General features: G+C 31.0%; 1 protein-coding gene and 1 long non-coding RNA gene across 2 annotated transcripts; both read left to right on the forward strand.

Annotated features, from left to right (window-relative positions):
* Window positions 1-4,273: 4,273 nt before the first annotated feature.
* On the forward strand, window positions 4,274-9,992 carry LOC132698042 (uncharacterized). Its single transcript, XM_060663881.1, has 4 exons — window positions 4,274-4,514; window positions 6,712-6,968; window positions 7,827-7,910; window positions 9,659-9,992. Exons 2-4 carry the CDS (start codon window positions 6,764-6,766, stop codon window positions 9,961-9,963), a joined length of 594 nt encoding a protein of 197 aa, XP_060519864.1. The 5' UTR covers window positions 4,274-4,514; window positions 6,712-6,763; the 3' UTR covers window positions 9,964-9,992.
* Window positions 9,993-15,214: 5,222 nt separating this feature from the next.
* LOC132702858 (uncharacterized) lies at window positions 15,215-18,470 on the forward strand. Its single transcript, XR_009618977.1, has 3 exons — window positions 15,215-15,518; window positions 15,625-16,428; window positions 18,354-18,470. It is a non-coding gene; the product is annotated as an uncharacterized LOC132702858 (long non-coding RNA).
* The last annotated feature ends 242 nt before the right edge of the window (window positions 18,471-18,712 follow it).

Consider the following 18,712-nt stretch of genomic DNA (forward strand, 5'->3'; position numbering starts at 1 on the left):
TCGCGCTTCGCCGACAAACTGCGGCGTCCCGGCGCACTTGATAATGCGACGCCACAGAGCGTGCGCCTCCGGCCGAGGACGAGTTTTTTGTCCGAGAGGAGTCTCCTCGAATTTCGCGGATCTGGTTTCACGAAAATCGAGAGAAGGACAATTTTTATCTAAAAATGCGATTGTAATACTCAAAACCGCACTTAATTTATTAGTTTATTGGTAAACGGTACTAAAAACACGAAATTATTTTAAAAGTTGTACAGTTTGATTCGAATCATACTATTGCTATTTTCGATTACGTAAAAATTGCAATTATCCCTTTGACTTTGACTTGTTGTGATGCAAGGGATGAGTCAACACTCGTAAATATCATTATAGCTACTGGAGATATAGAGCAACTATGAAAAAAATACGAAAATATCAATGCCGCCTACGGCGCATTAACTTTTATCATAGTAGAACCACTGTATTATCTAATAGCTATATGGTAAATATGAATAGCTGCTATGGTAACCATGTCAGGTGGAAGAAAATAATTCCCGATAGCAGCTATCAATTATTGGAATGTGAGATATTAAGCGCTCTTTGGAAATTTACAATAGATAATCCTAAGCCTAACAGCACATACAATGCAGCAATATATATGAGTGTTTTGCAAACTGCATTTACGGCATTTTTTTCCATCAGTTTTTGTGGTAGCAATATCAAAAAGTACCACATGAAATAGTGACAGTTTAGGACTGTTATGTTTCTCCCCCTCCCCTCCGTATCTGTTACTTAACGCGGCAACTAAACTTAGTTTTGATTGGAAATTTATGAATTTATTTTATGATTGGTGCACGCATCTCGTTCATTGGTTGTCAATCAGAATAAATGTTGTTTACCATTATTCGTGGAAAATAAACAAATTGAGCAAAATTTATCACTATATAGCGATTAATAATAATTCATTAACTGTCAAATTTTCTAAATGTTCATTCGAAGTAATTGGCAACGTTAAGCAAATAATCCATTGAAGGTTTTCTTGGAAATTTGATAAAATATAGGGTATTCCGTTTGAAGCAATGAAATATCCATTATGATTGTTTCCACGCGAATACAACTATTGCGTGAGATCTTCGCAGACTATACAAAAAATTTCAGCTATCTACGTATTCAAACATAGCTGTACTAAAGATTTATTTGAAGCTATATTTTTAACCAGAAATAAGTAAAATAATTAATTTAATTAAAATAAACATAAATAAAAGGCGAAACGGTCGAGAAAACGACAATGTCGCATCGCTGAAAATAAATTATATAATATATACGCAAAATCGCCACCCTCAAAAATAGTCAAAATATTTCACAGCCACTTGGCTCAAAGAAGGATATAAACGATTGAATGATGTCACGAAGTACTCAATAACAAAACTCCCAAAAATAGAATCAATAGAATAGAATAGAACAATGTAAAAACAGTCTCTTATTACAACCATTAGTGTATAATAAAGAAAACAACAAACACAGAGCCAATATTGACCACACAAATAAAAATTTGCCCATACGTAACGAATATTGACGGAACACCATAGATAATTAGATATCTGTTCGTTGACGTTAAGCACTGCACATTTTACTATGTTAACAAAGTCGTCAATAGCGAGTGCAACATTCTGAACAACAGAGTCTGCGAAGGGTGCGAGACGGTAACAAGCCTCAACCAAATAAATCCTAAAGGTAACGAGGTTCTTCAGGAAACAGCATCTGCAATAAACCTGCAATATGCCACAATTGGAATAAAATCCTAAAAAGGAAACGATATTTTGTTCCACAATGGTTGTGGGTGCGTCACTTTATTCGTTCGCTATTTAGTGTCGTAGCGATGTACGGTAAAACCGTGCAAAAGCCGATTGTCAGTAAAGGAAAAACGAAAAAGCTTCGCCATAGATAGACAATCGCAGATCATGCTTTTGCGGACAAAAGGGAACCGGTTATTTTTTGGACAACATATTTTCTGCTTTGATCGCATAAATATTTTCCTGCAATTTATGTAGATGAAAATATCAGCGCATTTTAGAGAATTGAACGACTAATATTTAAACTTTTTATAACCTTTAAGGTTGTTCTCACTACGGGTTTTTGTACGCATTGATCTAAAAAGTACACGAGCAGGAAAAATATTTGTAAATTTTTCACAACGATAATCTAAAATGGTTAATCCCAGTTCAAAATGTTATAGAAAAATACTTACATCTACCATGTCACATTTTTTAATAGAATACTTATACATTAATATTATACATTTGATTGCGTCAATTAAAAGTACAGTAAATATACACTAAAAATTAAGTACAGATTTGTGTGAACAACACATTAAATTAATGTAAAAAAATATACAAGCAAATTTGGACAAGAAGATATTTAGTTGCACAATACCCAAAGTACACAAACACATTCTTTTTAGAGCAGCTGCGTCTATTTTTCCAATATGAAACATTCTTTGTTAATAAAATTGCCAAAATATCCATTTTTCGTCAAATTGTCATGGATTCACATACAAACTTCTACAACGTCGACAAGCACGGGGACGCAAAATGTTTAAAACAAAAGTTCGTATTTGCTTAACTTAAGTTTGAAGGTTTTTATTGGAAATCAATATTTAATTTAGCAGGGCAGTAAACAGAAACAAATATGCTCTTGTGGTCAGTGCAAACAAAACATACTAAGCGATTTTTAATAAACTAGCATTTATTTCTAACTTCAAGCTGTGATAATCAAATTAACTATTGACGTTTAAAAATTACTGAGTATTGACAATCTTTTGAGGGAAGAACACTTATAACCTCTCAATTGAGCGAGACTGAAACTGTAGCAGAACACTTTTGCAGTCATTTAATTTAGATTTGTAGATTTTAACGTCTGTTAAATAGAACAGGGTCGCCACAACTACTAACTGTGGTTAAGTATAGAGAGTGTTCTACATAAGATAGATACAGGACAATACTCAATATATCGGGTGGTAACGGCGACTTGCGGTATAATCCATAACTCCCAAGTTTTTAACAAAACCTGAAACTGAACTATATCAATTAAATGCCACAAAAAGTCTCAAAAACAGTTACGAAATTCCTTACCAAAAATTTCAGTGAAAAAATATTTTGTTTTAAAACTAGTTTTAAAAAGAAGTGAAGTGCTTTTTACAAAACTTCTGGATTCTTCCTTCGTCGGTTTTTGCTTAGTCGAAATTGCTGACATTTCGCCAATCATTGACTGAAACTGTAGTAGCCAGTTTCAGTCAAGCCAACAAGATGATTAGCGAAACGTCAGCAATTTCGACTAAGCAAAAACCGACGCAGGAGGAAAACAGAAGTTCTGTAAAAAGCATTACAGTAGCCTGTGGAAGTTTCTTTGAAAAATTAAGAAGTGAAGTTTAACACTTATGTCTTTAAATAGTATTCATTCTAATTTAGAATCATTGATCACTAGTTGACTGCGCTTTTCTGAGATATAAGAGTGAGCCCCTCCATTTTTAAACAACTCTGTTTTTGACCTTACTCCTATAGATACATTCGTTCAGTCCCGCCTTTCCATTAAAGTGACTCTCTTAAAGAGACACTCTCCTGGACGTCTTCTAAATGGATCCAAAATAAAGAGAGAATATTAATTCGATTCGCTAAGCGCCTACAGGGTTCGCATTGACATTGATCATTTACGTCAAAAAATTAACAGACAAATATTTTCGAAAAGCGTCAAAAACTGTTAAAAAAGGTTAAAAGTTTACATTCGATTATCATCCTGATTTTTACAAAAACTTACTCACACTACCTATTGACTGCAATTATATGAGCAATAGCTATCAGTAAATAATAAATATGCTCAAAAAATATTAAATAAATTTTAGGATGGGCAATATAATCAGGATTACGCGCTGTTTACTTAATATTCCTTAATTTTTCTTCAGAACACAGACATACAAAATATAATCGATAACTTCTAACGCGTCGCTATGTCTAAAGTTATTTTCTAATAATCAAAAAGATAACAAAGCCTTTAGCATTTTATCGAATCAATTTTTTAAACAAAGTTATCGGGAGAAGTTATACTAGTTAAAATTCGTAATTGATCTCGAACGTTTTATGGGACTGACATGTTTTGACACTCCTACAAAATCAACAAAACTACAACGGTGTCCCCAATTTATTGCCAAATGACGTCACTAGCTTGATACAACGAACACGTTAAACATACCATCGGTATTCCCCACTTATGCCCATACTTTCTTCGGTCAGATTGGCAGAGCTAAGAACTGGCGGAAGACATAACTGTAAAATCAAATATTGAACGTTTAACAGTCTTCACACTACATTTAGGATAAACTCCTACAAAAAGGACTATTGAAAGCAAATTGTAATTTAATCTTTTGTTCTACCCCTCTATTCGAAAAGTTAATGTATTTTTAAATAGAAATATAGTGAGTGCTAATCGCGATGAAGGAAAAATGTTGAGCAGAACGGAATAAAAATATTATCTTTCATGACTTGGTAAGTAAAGCTTAGTGGTGTATTCGTGGAGAGTGTATGTCATTTGCCAATTATCATAATAATATTTTACTATATTTCCCAATAAAATGAAATTAATTTAAATTTTTAAATTTATAAATGCGGATTACGCGTAGGTAATTCACAAAGAACACAAAAGAAAGGCTTAAATTAAATAAATAAAACTAAATCCATATTTAAAATGTTATTCATTCTTCTAAAATATGGTTGTAAAATTGTACAGTGCGTTCATAAAACACGCTCTGTGACAATCCAAAGCTTAGATTTAGAATTTAAAATGCCAACATAAAACATATTAAGTTATTAATCAATTTTTATTTTAGTTTTATAATTGTCAAAATATTTTTATTTGCCTACTATTTAATCTTAAATCTTCGGAAGAATATTTTCACATATATTCTGCTGGAGAATGTTTTGCTTTTGTGATGCCAAAATGTCAACATTTCGTTCCTTTTGAATATTTTTGACACAACATGCGGAGTAAAATTTCGATACTAATCGAACTCGCATTTGATAGTAATCAGAATTTTTGTTACCACGATAATAAGATTTGGTGGTCTCTATATTTAAAATTATATTGGCGTTCATTCGATTTTTTTGTATTTCATTGTCTACACGCTTTTATTAATGAAGCAACAGTTGATGGTCATTTTTATAATGCCCATAGTAATTATTGCTGAAATAATTCTCAATAACTGTTAACGAAGTATACGAGCACGTGGAATAATAATGCGAAACACCTTCGAAGAGTTTTTTATGTCCATAGTAATATTAATTATGATCCGTTTTATTTGCGTACGTTTTGGGCGAAAAAGAGAAACATACTCATAGAAAAAAACCGTCACCAATCACCGAAAGAAGGTCATTGAGACACGCAAGCACCAATTAGATTCCCTTTCCGGTCGAAAAGACAATTAAGTTTATTTTGCGAGAAAATATAACGGAGAATATTTGGAGAAAGTTGAATAAGTGCCCTCGTTATGAATCAAAACGAAACAAATGATGAATTATTGCTTTATCTGGTAATTAGTAAATCAATTTGAATTGTTAAAAATCAACTTTGGCAAAAAACTCGCACGTTTTATTTTATGCGATATAATTGGACCCAAGGAAAACAAATAGTTGCAAAATATCTGATAAAATTCAATCGAATTTCGTGGGAATGCTGATCTACAATTGAGCTCAAAGCCAATGTGTTTCAGAATAGGGTAGTGATCCTTAAGGGCGTTTTTAAGAAAAAAAAATCTCAAATCTCCCAACTTGAAAGCTACAGGGCGTTCAAGTTTTAAGTTCATATCATACCATTAATAACTTGGAAGAAATTTTTATGGTACATATTCTGCAAGCAGTCATGTTAGCACTAAATGGGTTGCAGCTGATTAATAATAATAACTTTATTTGTCAGAATATACATATTGTTATTATTGTTGTAAATTTTAAGAATTATTTTCTATATCGGGCGGAGCAACTAAAGCAGAACAGATTTTGGACAGATAATTTTTTCTTCAAGGAAATGTTTGAGTTCTAAAAGTATTAATTAAACCAGTTCATTTTTTATCACATATAAATGAGTTCAGATTTAATTTATAATGTAAATATTTGATTTTGAAGGGGTCTCCTTCAAAATAAAATATTTCAATCAATTCAATGTTTACTTTATTGGCTTAAATAGATGGCAGTAACATTTTATTTTAGAAAGGTCTAACATTTATAATAATAAACATATTCAATAATTTTATGTTATACAAGTTTTATGAACTTTACTATTGCATACTATACTTTTTCTACGACCATAATAAGGACTATCAAACGTTAAAATATCATGTTTAAATCTGCAGAAAACATCCGATCGCGCTCAAATAACCCCTGAAAAAGAAGTATCTCCCGACAGTATTCAACAAAGCTGATGGCTTAAAGTGACACTAGTAGCAAAAAGCTTTTTCACTATACCACTCTATCCTTCTCAAGCGCGATTCTCCGCCACATCTTGATTAAACCCTGTATGATACACTACACATATACCATATACTACATAATATAACTTTTTGAACTCGTGATGATTGATGATGAAAAAAATGTTTGTTATGGCTACTTTCAGTTGCTACTGTAAACTCAATAATTATTATTATCATAATAATAATAATAATAATAGTGTATTAATTTTATATTTTTATTCTAGACTAAACTCGCACAATAATGTTGGCTCCTCCAATTGCATCAACTTAACTCTAATGGTTGCTCTCGATATTCTAGTCAAAACGAACTTTTCCTCCAGTGTCACCTCGACTATAGTTCCCTATACTGTAACAGAATCGAGTTTCCGAGTAACTGACTTGGAACCAATTAACAACATGGAAGCGGCGGAGTACGTGAGAAAGCAAATGTATTCCTTTTTTACATCGAGTATTATGGCTTATCCCCAAAGTGATTTTATAGGTAAATATATTTGAACTTCGGTGAAAAATTGGATTCGTCAAAAATAGGCCAAATATTGCCATAAAATTATAATTTACGAAATATATATATATATATATATATATATATATATATATATATATATATATATATATATATATATATATATATATATATATATATATATATATATATATATATATATATATATATATATATATATATATATATATATATATATATATATATATATAGTATTATGGAGTAGAAAATATATTGTAATTTTTCGTTCCTTTGCTATATTTACTTAACACGCTGTATAAAACTTATATTATAATCGAACTGCCTATTCTTTTGATTTCTTATATTCTTGTGAATCTATTTGCATAAGTAGAATATTTATAATTAATTTAGTCTATTTGTTTGTTTTGTCACATTGTTTATTTGGATATATTATTATGTTTTTAATAACGGGGCAGAACATAAATATAAGTTTTGATGATACCCATACCTAAGACAACAAAGATAAAACGATTGATAAATACCACTGCTAGTAGTAATAGTATGTACTTAGAATAATATAACAAATTCATCTTTGGATTATCACTAAGATTAATATGCAAAAATATTTGGTATTTGGTAATAAAGGTTGGTTCCATACTCGCCTTCTTCCAAATTATAAAAAATGGTGTAAATGTGAACAATGAAAACATGATGAAACAATTCACTTACCAAATAGGTGAAGAGGAACGTATTTATTTTTACTTAAATACTGAAAAAGTTGCGATATCAAAAAAATTGGTAACAACATTTTTAAGAATAGAAAATCCAAATTATTAATCACATCAAAATATATTAACCAACCTTTTTGTTTTGCAGGTCGCTGTTTCGGAGTGGCCAAGAAGATAAAGCAACTGCTTCCGATTCTAATGTTGTTATTGGGCGTTATAGTAACGAAATTAGGTATTAATTATTTATAACCAAATGCATCGATAAATTAACAACCAAACTTGTTTAATCGCGTAATATACCAATAATAATATAAAACGAATAACCCTCATCATATTCTGGAAAACTCATAATTTATGCTAATTTGAAAATGAAAATTTTAAAATCTGTAGTTATCTGGAACGATGTCGAAATATGCAATGGAAAACAAACTTTACTAGATTATATCCCTTTCAGCGTTTATCCAAAATGCAATAAATAACGATTTTACAGCACGTTTTTCTAGAAGTGTGGGTAATATCTAGAGACGATTTGAACAAATTTTCTATTGTTCTCTTTAAATTATTTACAGACAGTTAAAAAAAATACAAATTTCTACTTGCTAATCGCAACTGTGGCAATAACATGACCACGAGTAAGCTCACATTTTAAAAACATTTGTCAAAATAACCCTTCAAATCAACGACATTCAAAGCAAAAGCAAAAACCTTAATAGTATATTTACGTCACACGTATATTAAACATACGCTCAGGTCCGCAAACTTGTTGCATACTCTACTTTTTACTATACCTACGTTTTTGCAAAACAACAAAAAAACATTCACTGAGTGACATGTGACATCCGGTTGCTCTCAAACCCGTTGATAATATCCCGGAAATGACCAAAGTGGCTCCCAGGAAATAACGAAACTGACATCGTAAAATGACACTTTCCGCACGCTCGGTAGGTGTATATTCAGGTATTTTAGAGAAGGGAATAGAAAAAAGTATTGTGAATTTACCAACACACGGATGTATTAAACTAAAATAACTTTATTAGTAATGAATACACTGATTTTAAATTAACACTCTCTCTCATGTTAAGTTAGGTTCTATTCAACAACGTTTCCTCTTCTCCTTTTACAGTGGATGAATGACAAGTAATCACAACAAAAAGAGCGTTTCTGTGCTCAAAATAAGGATTAGTTGATTAAGTAAACATTATATTAAAAGTCATCATCTCGCCCTACAAACTAACCAAAATTAGCTTTAAGGAATAACTTACTCGATGATATGGACAAAAATAAATTTTGATAGTGAGATTATAAAACTTTCCAAATAAAGAAATCAAATTTCTAAAAAAATGTTCTTTAATGCTTTAATGCTAAAAAAGTGAAAAAATAGGAAATTTTTATAATAGTAATACTCCCATAAAAAGTTATTGTTCCCTCTTTTCGATTTTTTCGATACATTACATACATTTTTCCGCCGTATTTATTTTGAATAATTTTTTCGCAATTGTGTAGGTAACTGTAGCGCACTGAGAGAGGCCTCCCACAAATGATGGACAAATTTCCTAAAAGCGGTAGCAAACGAACAAAAGCAAATGATTATCTTATCTGTCCCTTTGGTGATTCAAACTGAAGAAAAAAGTGGTTTAACTCAAAGTTTATTCCGCAAATAAACAGCTTTTGCGTTTTTAGCTATTTCATCAATAACCTATCACACAAATTTATTGGAGACCGCAGTAAAATGAAAACAACATTGACAATTTGAAGTTGTAGGTTCTTTGAGATGAGATGAGCTTTAGTGTCATCTTAATTGTTATTAAGTAAATTTATCACTTAGAATATAAAATTTCTTTAAATCACTTGAAACGAATTGACGGATAAACAACAAAAATTAAGAATCCGAAAATAGTAAATAATTTAGACATTTTAGGTGATGAAAGCTGGATGGGTTGTTTTGGTTAATTATATGTTAACTTTGTTATATCTTTACAGGATTTTTAACCTTGTTCTCGCTAAAGACGATCGGACTGCTTTTGTTGCTTCTATTTATGAATGTAGCGGGAGCCTCGGCAAAAATCGCAACGATATTTTCTAAACACGGAGAGCAAAAAAGCCCTCAAAATATTCACTTCCACGTAAATCCAGGAAAGAGTCACCATGATGAATATGAAAGTTATCTGAGAGAATGGGACGACAAAAGCGATCGCGGACCACATTACTGGAAGAAAAGTGATCTCTACAACTTGTATAACAAGCTTCGGGAACAAGATTTCAAAGGGGCAAATAATTTTAAGTAATTAATTTGTTAATATAAATTATTAAAGCTATTTACACATTTTATTAAATTTTTTATCAAAAATCTGGATTGTTCCGGATAGACTTTTAGGGACATCGAAAAGTAGGTATAGCGAAGCGGTGAAATTATGGCGGTTACGATTTCTTCCATTCCAACTTTTATTAAATGCCGAAGGTCCAGGGCTAAAAACAACAATTTTTGATATCAAATAACGGAATAAATGCTCAAGTTTTAAAACACTACCACTAAGTAACATAGGCCCATTTTTTTCTCCATTATTGAATTTGTACTGAGACAACCCAACCTACTATGAAATCCTTTTTCTTGATTTACCGTTCTCGATGGTAGAAAATCATTTTGCGCTGTATACAGCTTACAAAGCTATTTTTTTACCTGTACATGTGAAAGCAAGAAGTGTTTATTCCATCCATCATAAGCGTACAACAAAAAAAAAAACGTAAATCCTCAGAATTAATTGGATCTTAGAAGAAAAAGTAAAATTCGAAAAGCAACGTGCGAATCGTACCGATCACTAATAATTTTACAAAAATAATTTAAGCATATTAATGAACGGTAACAATTGATGCGCCGCAGGCGGCATTGATATTTTAAAAAACAGTTAAATCTCGGTTATGCGCATGTTGACTGGACCTTCTTAAACATTTGTTTCATAGTTACTTAGTTACATTAGACAGGGCCTCGATACTATAGTGGCCCTACTACGGTTAAAATTGATGTGCCGCAGGCGGCACTGATAGTTTAAAAAACATTTAAATCTCTGTTATGGACATGCATTAGGCAGGGCTAGTAGCAGATGCAGATTTTGATTGACTTTCTAAAAAGTATATTATGCAATAAGTTTTATAAATGACACGAGTTCATTCGGCATGAGCGGAGCGAATGCTTGATAAACAAGTATTTGAAGAAATTTTTCAATGTGGTATACCATGGATTTTCTACGTTTTTGGATACATATTTGCAAAACAGCTCAAATAGCATCAGCGTATGACCACAGAAAAAACAACTATTCTCTGTCATGACTAAAGTACAAGAAACGGTTTCCAAATGATATTTTCTTTGGAATGGCTATTGATTTTGTATAAAAGGCGCCTCTAGCATTTTTCTGGTCAGATTAAAATAATTAAAATAATAACATTAAAAATGTTTCATTTCGCCAAACCGACCAACAATTTTATTATTTTAGTTAACCTGAAATACATTATAGTTTATAAACTTCATCGTCAAATCTCTTTCGTTGTGTTTTCGGTGAATCGATTTAAAAAAGTCTGTCAACATGGTGAATACAAATGCGGAAATAACAACACGCGATGTCTCAAAAGTTTAAAGATTTGGGACATTGGAACGTTCGCATAAAGTTTTTTCGCAAAAATAAGCTTCAGAATTGTCCCCTGCCGTGTCGACACACCATTAAGGAACACCTTCCTTGTATAGATGAAACAGAATCTCAAAAATGCCAAAGGAGTAAATGGCCGATCCTTCAAGTGTGATAGAAAATTCATTCGGACGGAATCGACCCGACCCGACGTTTCGTAAAATATAAAATAGATATTCAAACTTTCCAAATTTCTGAAAAGTTGATTACTTTACAAATATAGTAAACTTCTCATTCAGAATGTACGAAACGAACGAATTTGGACCGCTTAATGATAAAAATTAAAAATCAAATGACAACCTTTACTAGCCGGAGAGCTGTCTACAATCAGCTACTAAAAAACAATTTTATTACAGAAAACGACTGCGAAAGTTCAAATAGCGCTGCGGCGAGGCGGTTGACTGGCGCCTGAACACGGATCTAATTCGCAGATATCCCATTGCCAAAACAGTCTCGTTTCCGCATTTTTTAGATCGGCGGCAGCACGTCACAAATGTTTTCCCTACATAATAATTATTATATTTAATAATTCCTCAAACTCATATACAAGGTACATATTTTTGAAGTAGGTACTAACAAGTAATCGCCTATGATTATTAACAGTATTTCTTCTACATCTCCGTTGGGATGCTCAAAGACCTTTATTTTATGAGAATACAATAAAAATTGTGTGGTATAAATAAATTCTAAAAAATCTATTCAACTTATAAAAAATTAATAATTAATATCTAAAATAAATAGTATTCAATTTTTTTAATGAATCTCATTTTTCAGTGATCTTTATGTATATCAAGTAAATATTTTCTCATAAATTCAGATATTTTTAAAGTAGACCTTCAAAAATTTGTTTGTAAGATTATAATAATAACTGTATAGTATAAGAAAAAATAGTATAAGAAAAGAAAAAAAAATTGTAAGAAATATTATCCAATTTTATTGAAATGAATCTTTTAAATATCTGATCTTTATTAATATCAAGCAAATAATATCGTTACACAAATTTTGATATTAGTACCGTAAGTACAGTAAGCGTCTGCGATTTTTAATAGTATTTGTCCTGTATCTCTTATTTACCTTCAATTCGTCCATTGAGATCTTCAAAATACCTTCTTTTATGAGAATATAATACTAATTATATGGTCTAAGAAAAATCGAAAATTTTATCAAGCTTAAAAAAACAAATATCCAATTTTCTTAAAATATTTTTTTTTTGGTTAGTTCTTTTATCATTGTAATAGTCTTTATTGTGTTACGAGACGAAACACGGTTTCCATATATTTCTTAAAGGAAACAAATCAGATTCCAGGAATATAGTTATCTTTATTTTAGCAATGCATAGGAAAATATTGCCGACGTAATCGTATCTAAAAAAAAGTTTTCGGAATAAGAGTAAAATGGGTTAAGAGAGCGCCCTCCCACCACCAAAAAACCTGAATCTGGTTTGTTTATTTGATGATTGTTTTCACTAATCTGTGTTATAATAATTCGAGCCGCAGTTCATAATATTTTTTGGTACAATTTGCATATTCGGCTGCGCTATATCAAAAGAATTTCTATATATTTCTTGTGAGTAATTTAGCATTTTATTAGTGTTTATATTCATGCAACTAAACTTGTGTTTATGCATTATAATTGTAGAAATCCATTTCCAATTGCGCATGTGAATATTATAGTAACCCTGACCAATTCAAAAATAATGAATTTAATACAATAATTACATGGAATAATATATGTGACATAGTTAGTATCTACCTACAAGTAGAGTAAATTAGATCCTAAAGATAAAATAAGTGTAATAAGAGTAAAACAATTTTTTAACAATTTATTGTTAAGCCTAATAGTTCGTATACAGATTATTAAATTAAAACTTGAATTAACTAATAAATTAATTACGTTCATTCTGCTTATTTTTAATTAGTTTAACGCAATTATGTCGTTTTTATTCTTGATGATAAAATTTACCTTTTACACTTAAAAATTAAACATCATCCATCAATTATTCCAAAACATCATGTATATCGGCACATACTTTACAACGGCTAGAATGGCACTGTACCGCGTGCTTTTAGTGGAACATAATCAAAGTAATGTTTTTAATAACATTATTAACGGAAATAAGGGGTGTATGAGGAAGAATTAATAGCAATCATTTTTAATAGGATATATTTAGTCAGCGAATTTCAAATAGCAGTACCTAGTCGATTTGAGTGCAAGAAGGGTACGTGTACATGATATGTCTAAAATTCAGTTTTAAATCAATCATTTGTACAATTTACCTAAAAATGAGGCTTACAATTTATCAGGTTGTATGTTTCCTTTCGAATATTGCCGAGTAAGTTTATTTTAGCTAGTTGTTCAAGATTAATCTTAATTAAGTTGTCATTTTTTTTTCAAATAAGTTTTACATTTTTATGATTTATAATACTTATAGTCACATTCATGTCCTATTGTTTTATTATATCAGTATATTGCATTAACACTGTATTACATACAATTACGTGCTTACCATCTTAATGTTGCAATTTAATAATTCCCTACGGCATGTCCTATTGTTATTTGTGATTGATGGAGTCTAATATTGACGAACTATAATTTCAATTTCTTTTCTAATTAATGTATAAATCGTATTTTTGCTTCTTGACTCTGGACCGTACAAATACAAATGTGATACTTATTCTGCAGTTAGTAAAATGCAAACTGTGCGTTAAGCAATTTGAATTTGTATCAAAAATTGATATTTCTGTCCAAGGAATTTTATTGTCCCATTAAGTCTGGAACACCCTCCGTACAACCAATCTCCGATTTTATTATTTAGTAGGTGCACCGATTGTTAGAGAGTTTAGAGCTAGCCTCTCCTAGGCTTTGTCTGTGCTATAATTAGTGGACATAGCCCAGTTGAGGTTAACTTTGACCTTTTGCATCAACAAAATAGGGATTGCACTTATGCTTACAATTTTTTGTTTAAAGGTGTTTGCTCTTCCGGTTGAAGATGGCTGTCAGACGCATCAAAACAGTACTTCCATTGACAGTAATTTGGTTTCTTTCAATTTAATAGATATAATCAAGGGATATGCAATTGTTTACATTTTAAGGTGATGTACATAACTTGACGGGATGAGACAATGTTGCGAGTATTGAAAATTGCCAGGTTTTTTAACAATATACTCTACACTGAAAATTAAAAACTTAACTCAATATGCATTAACAAAATATCTTGCTATTATTTCGTTAAACAGTAATTATTATAATAATCATTTTTTTAACATAATGGTTTGTAAAAAATGAGAAAAGTTACCTTCTAAAAGTGAAGAGGTAATAAAGATAATAATGATTAGAGATCTAATTTAGGTTGGATACTCCAAAGAGTCAGATTTCAAAAATGTGGAAAAGAGACAGATTTATGTGGAATATATCAAATTAATCTGTTTTGAAGCAGAAAAAACTGATTTAATTTTATCAATGCCAATCTAGGAGACGGCAATAAAAGCATTTCTTCAAAATCGAGATTCAAAATAAAAGTAACTTCTTTGAATATTTTCTCCTGAACAGCAAAACAGCCAAATAATCTAAATAATATAGTAAAATGTTGTCTTAGATGAAAATTAATCCAATTGGCAATGAACAGCTGCTAATGCATTTCTGCCCACTATTGCAAGTATGATGTTGACATCCGATATCTAATTCCTACTGCGGTAGTTTTATTTTAGCTAAATGACATTGCTTATTTTCTGAGAAAAAAAACTTACTTGGAAACTCTCGTAAAAATAATTTGTATTTAAGCTAATTAGAATTGGAACCACTTTTGTCCCCTCCACAGGCGGAGTTAAAAGTGTTGAAATCGAGATGGTAGCAAATGATCGAATGATCAAATGGTCGAAAATCCGGTCCGGCGTTCGGGTTCGGGCGGGGGGTGGTTTGTAACAGCCAAACCGCCAACAGCTGAGACGTGACGTGTATGTGATCCACTGACAGAATGTTAGGTTAGAACCAGTGATTTATACAGGGATATCAAGTTAACATTTTATTACTTTTTTAAACAGAAATTCAGTTAATTGTGGGTAGTAAATTCATAACGTAATGCAGAACAGGAACATAACCCCTTAACAAATAGTTTTTCACGACGACTTTATGTATTATTCATGCAGAAGGTGTAACGGAACGAGGTAAAATTGATTTAATATTTTATAGTAGCCCACAAAAAATTCGTTTTGCATGTTTAGTGCAAAAACGTCGTATTTTATAATATTATTCAATTTATTCAATTTATAGGATTAAAGGTTAATAAATATATGTATATTCGAGTTTTTGCAAAAAGATATCTCAGAAGCACAGAAACAAAATATCAAGCATCAGGAAAAGTTGAAGAGAACGGTGTATTCATATTAAGGAAGGGACAACATAATCATGAACACTTGAAGGACCAAATAGGAGACAGGAGTTGCAAGCATGTGTAAGAAAGGAGGCCAAAAGAATACACTTGCAACAAGGTAAAGAAGTTATTAGTAATAAAAATATTTGTAGAAATGTGTAGTACATTACACTGTATGACTGAAACTATGTAAGTATTAATAAATTTTAATTATGTTAACGTAATTTTTGGAACTGCCAAAGGTGCCTTACTTCGTTCAACTCAGTTTGTGCCTCTATGCAGAGCTGAAGGGAATTGAATGTACCTGCAGAACTGAAAGACTTGACTAGAGTTCTGGGAGCGAGTGACCTAGATATTAGTTTGGTTATACAGTTTGGCACAAAAGCTTGGCATGAGCCATTTTTGTCACAAGGCCCTGTATGAAAGGATATTAACCAATTTGTTGGACCTGCCCTTCATCAAATATGGGCATTAATTTTGTGGCAGTAGGCATATGATCTTTCTTGGTAATTTTTGAAGTCTTAAATAAATATATTTGCCGTTTATTAAAATAATTATACATTATATACTACACTTCCGGAACTATTAGAAGAAGTGCCTCTTGACTCTAGAATGGATATGTGGCTACAGCACATAATGCCCAAATAGTAACGAGGTATTTGAACCGAGAATATCCCAATAGATGGTTTGGTACTAATGGACCGGTAAGGTGACCGGCGAGGTCCCCGGACATTACACCACCAGATTATTTTCTTTGGGGCTACCTAAAAAACGTTATCTATGAAGAACCTATCAAAGATATAGCTGATCTCATTAACAAAATTAGTGCAGCGTGTGCCGCTATCACAAGAAGGACTCTCCTACAAGTGACCCAAGCTCATCTGTTAAAAGTTTTTGATAGTTGTGTTCGAGCAGATGGACATAATTTTGAACAAAATTTTTGAAATGTCTTATTATGTAGTTAATTGCAATAATAATTTTGGTTATTAACTTGTAGGTATTTTACTGTTTTTTCATTTATTTATCATGTTATCAGAACTAAATCGATAAAAAGTAATAAATAAAATCATACTAAAATAGTTGAAATCTATTGTTTGTAATTGCACTTAAAACAACTGCGATAACAATGGTTGCCATAGTAACTAACATTCATGGCATACTTGTAAAAATAAGCGTTAATCACATTTTTTATTAATCAAGAAATGTTTACTTTAAATCGGTATAACTTAGAAACGGGTAAAGTAAATAAGTTTGAGTGAATAACAAAAAAATTTTTAAATAATATGTACTTTTGTATGCGCGTATTTCCAAAGTCTCTGCAATCGACGCGTCGCGACGCCCAGCTATTTGCAGGCGTCGAATTTTTTAAACTTTAAATATCTACTTGACCCCACACTTTGACTACTTTTTACATAAATTAAATTTTTCTTTTCGTTTTGGACTTATTGGCGTGCGGAGTTTTAAGTGAAAAACCCTGTATGTATATATATATATATATATATATATATATATATATATATATATATATATATATATATATATATATATATATATATATATATATATATATATATATATATATATATATATATATATATATATATATATATATATATATATATATATATATATATATATATATATATATATATATATATATATATATATATATATATATATATATATATATATATTCTCACGTATTGATTCACGGATGGAAAAATATGATGACACTATATTCCGGGATATCCGTTCGCTCGTTGAACTCCGACTGGAATCCTGCAAATCCTGCATCCGAGACTGGAATCCTGCAGGATATATATATATATATATATATATATATATATATATATATATATATATATACACTTCGAACTCTCACGGAGCGCGAGCATTGAAGATGCCAAGTGAGATTTTGGTGAAACGTCTACAGGATTCCAGGCGGAGTTCAACAAGCGAACGGATGATATCCTGGAATATAGTGTCATCACATTTTTCCATCCGTGAATCAATACGTGAAATATATATATATATATATATATATATATATATATATATATATATATATATATATATATATATATATATATATATATATATATATATATATATATATATATATATATATATATATATATATATATATATATATATATATATATATATGATGACACTATATTCCGGGATATCATCCGTTCGCTCGTTGAACTCCGACTGGAATCCTGCATCCGACTGGAATCCTGCAAATCTTGCATCCGACTGGAATCCTGCAGACGTTTCGCCAAAATCTCACTTGGCATCTTCAATGCTCGCGCTCCGAAAACACTTCGAACACTGCCTTTGTCTTAGTTTTTCATAACACTTGGTGGCTGTAAAGATCTCCTTCCCGTAAAGGTGTATGATATTCTCACGTATTGATTCACGGATGGAAAAATGTGATGACACTATATTCCGGGATATCATCCGTTCGCTCGTTGAACTCCGACTGGAATCCTGCATCCGACTGGAATCCTGCAAATCTTGCATCCGACTGGAATCCTGCAGACGTTTCGCCAAAATCTCACTTGGCATCTTCAATGCTCGCGCTCCGAAAACACTTCGAAGTGTTTTCGGAGCGCGAGCATTGAAGATGCCAAGTGAGATTTTGGCGAAACGTCTGCAGGATTCCAGTCGGATGCAAGATTTGCAGGATTCCAGTCGGATGCAGGATTCCAGTCGGAGTTCAACGAGCGAACGGATGATATCCCGGAATATAGTGTCATCACATTTTTCCATCCGTGAATCAATACGTGAGAATATATATATATATATATATATATATATATATATATATATATATATATATATATATATATATATATATATATATATATATATATATATATATATATATATATATATATATATATATATATATATATATATATATATATATATATATATATATATATATATATATATATATATATATATATATATATATATATA

Source organism: Cylas formicarius, unplaced genomic scaffold (genome assembly GCF_029955315.1).
Source record: "Cylas formicarius isolate icCylForm1 unplaced genomic scaffold, icCylForm1.1 PGA_scaffold_10__41_contigs__length_53128322, whole genome shotgun sequence".
NCBI classification, from domain to species: Eukaryota; Metazoa; Arthropoda; class Insecta; order Coleoptera; family Brentidae; genus Cylas; species Cylas formicarius.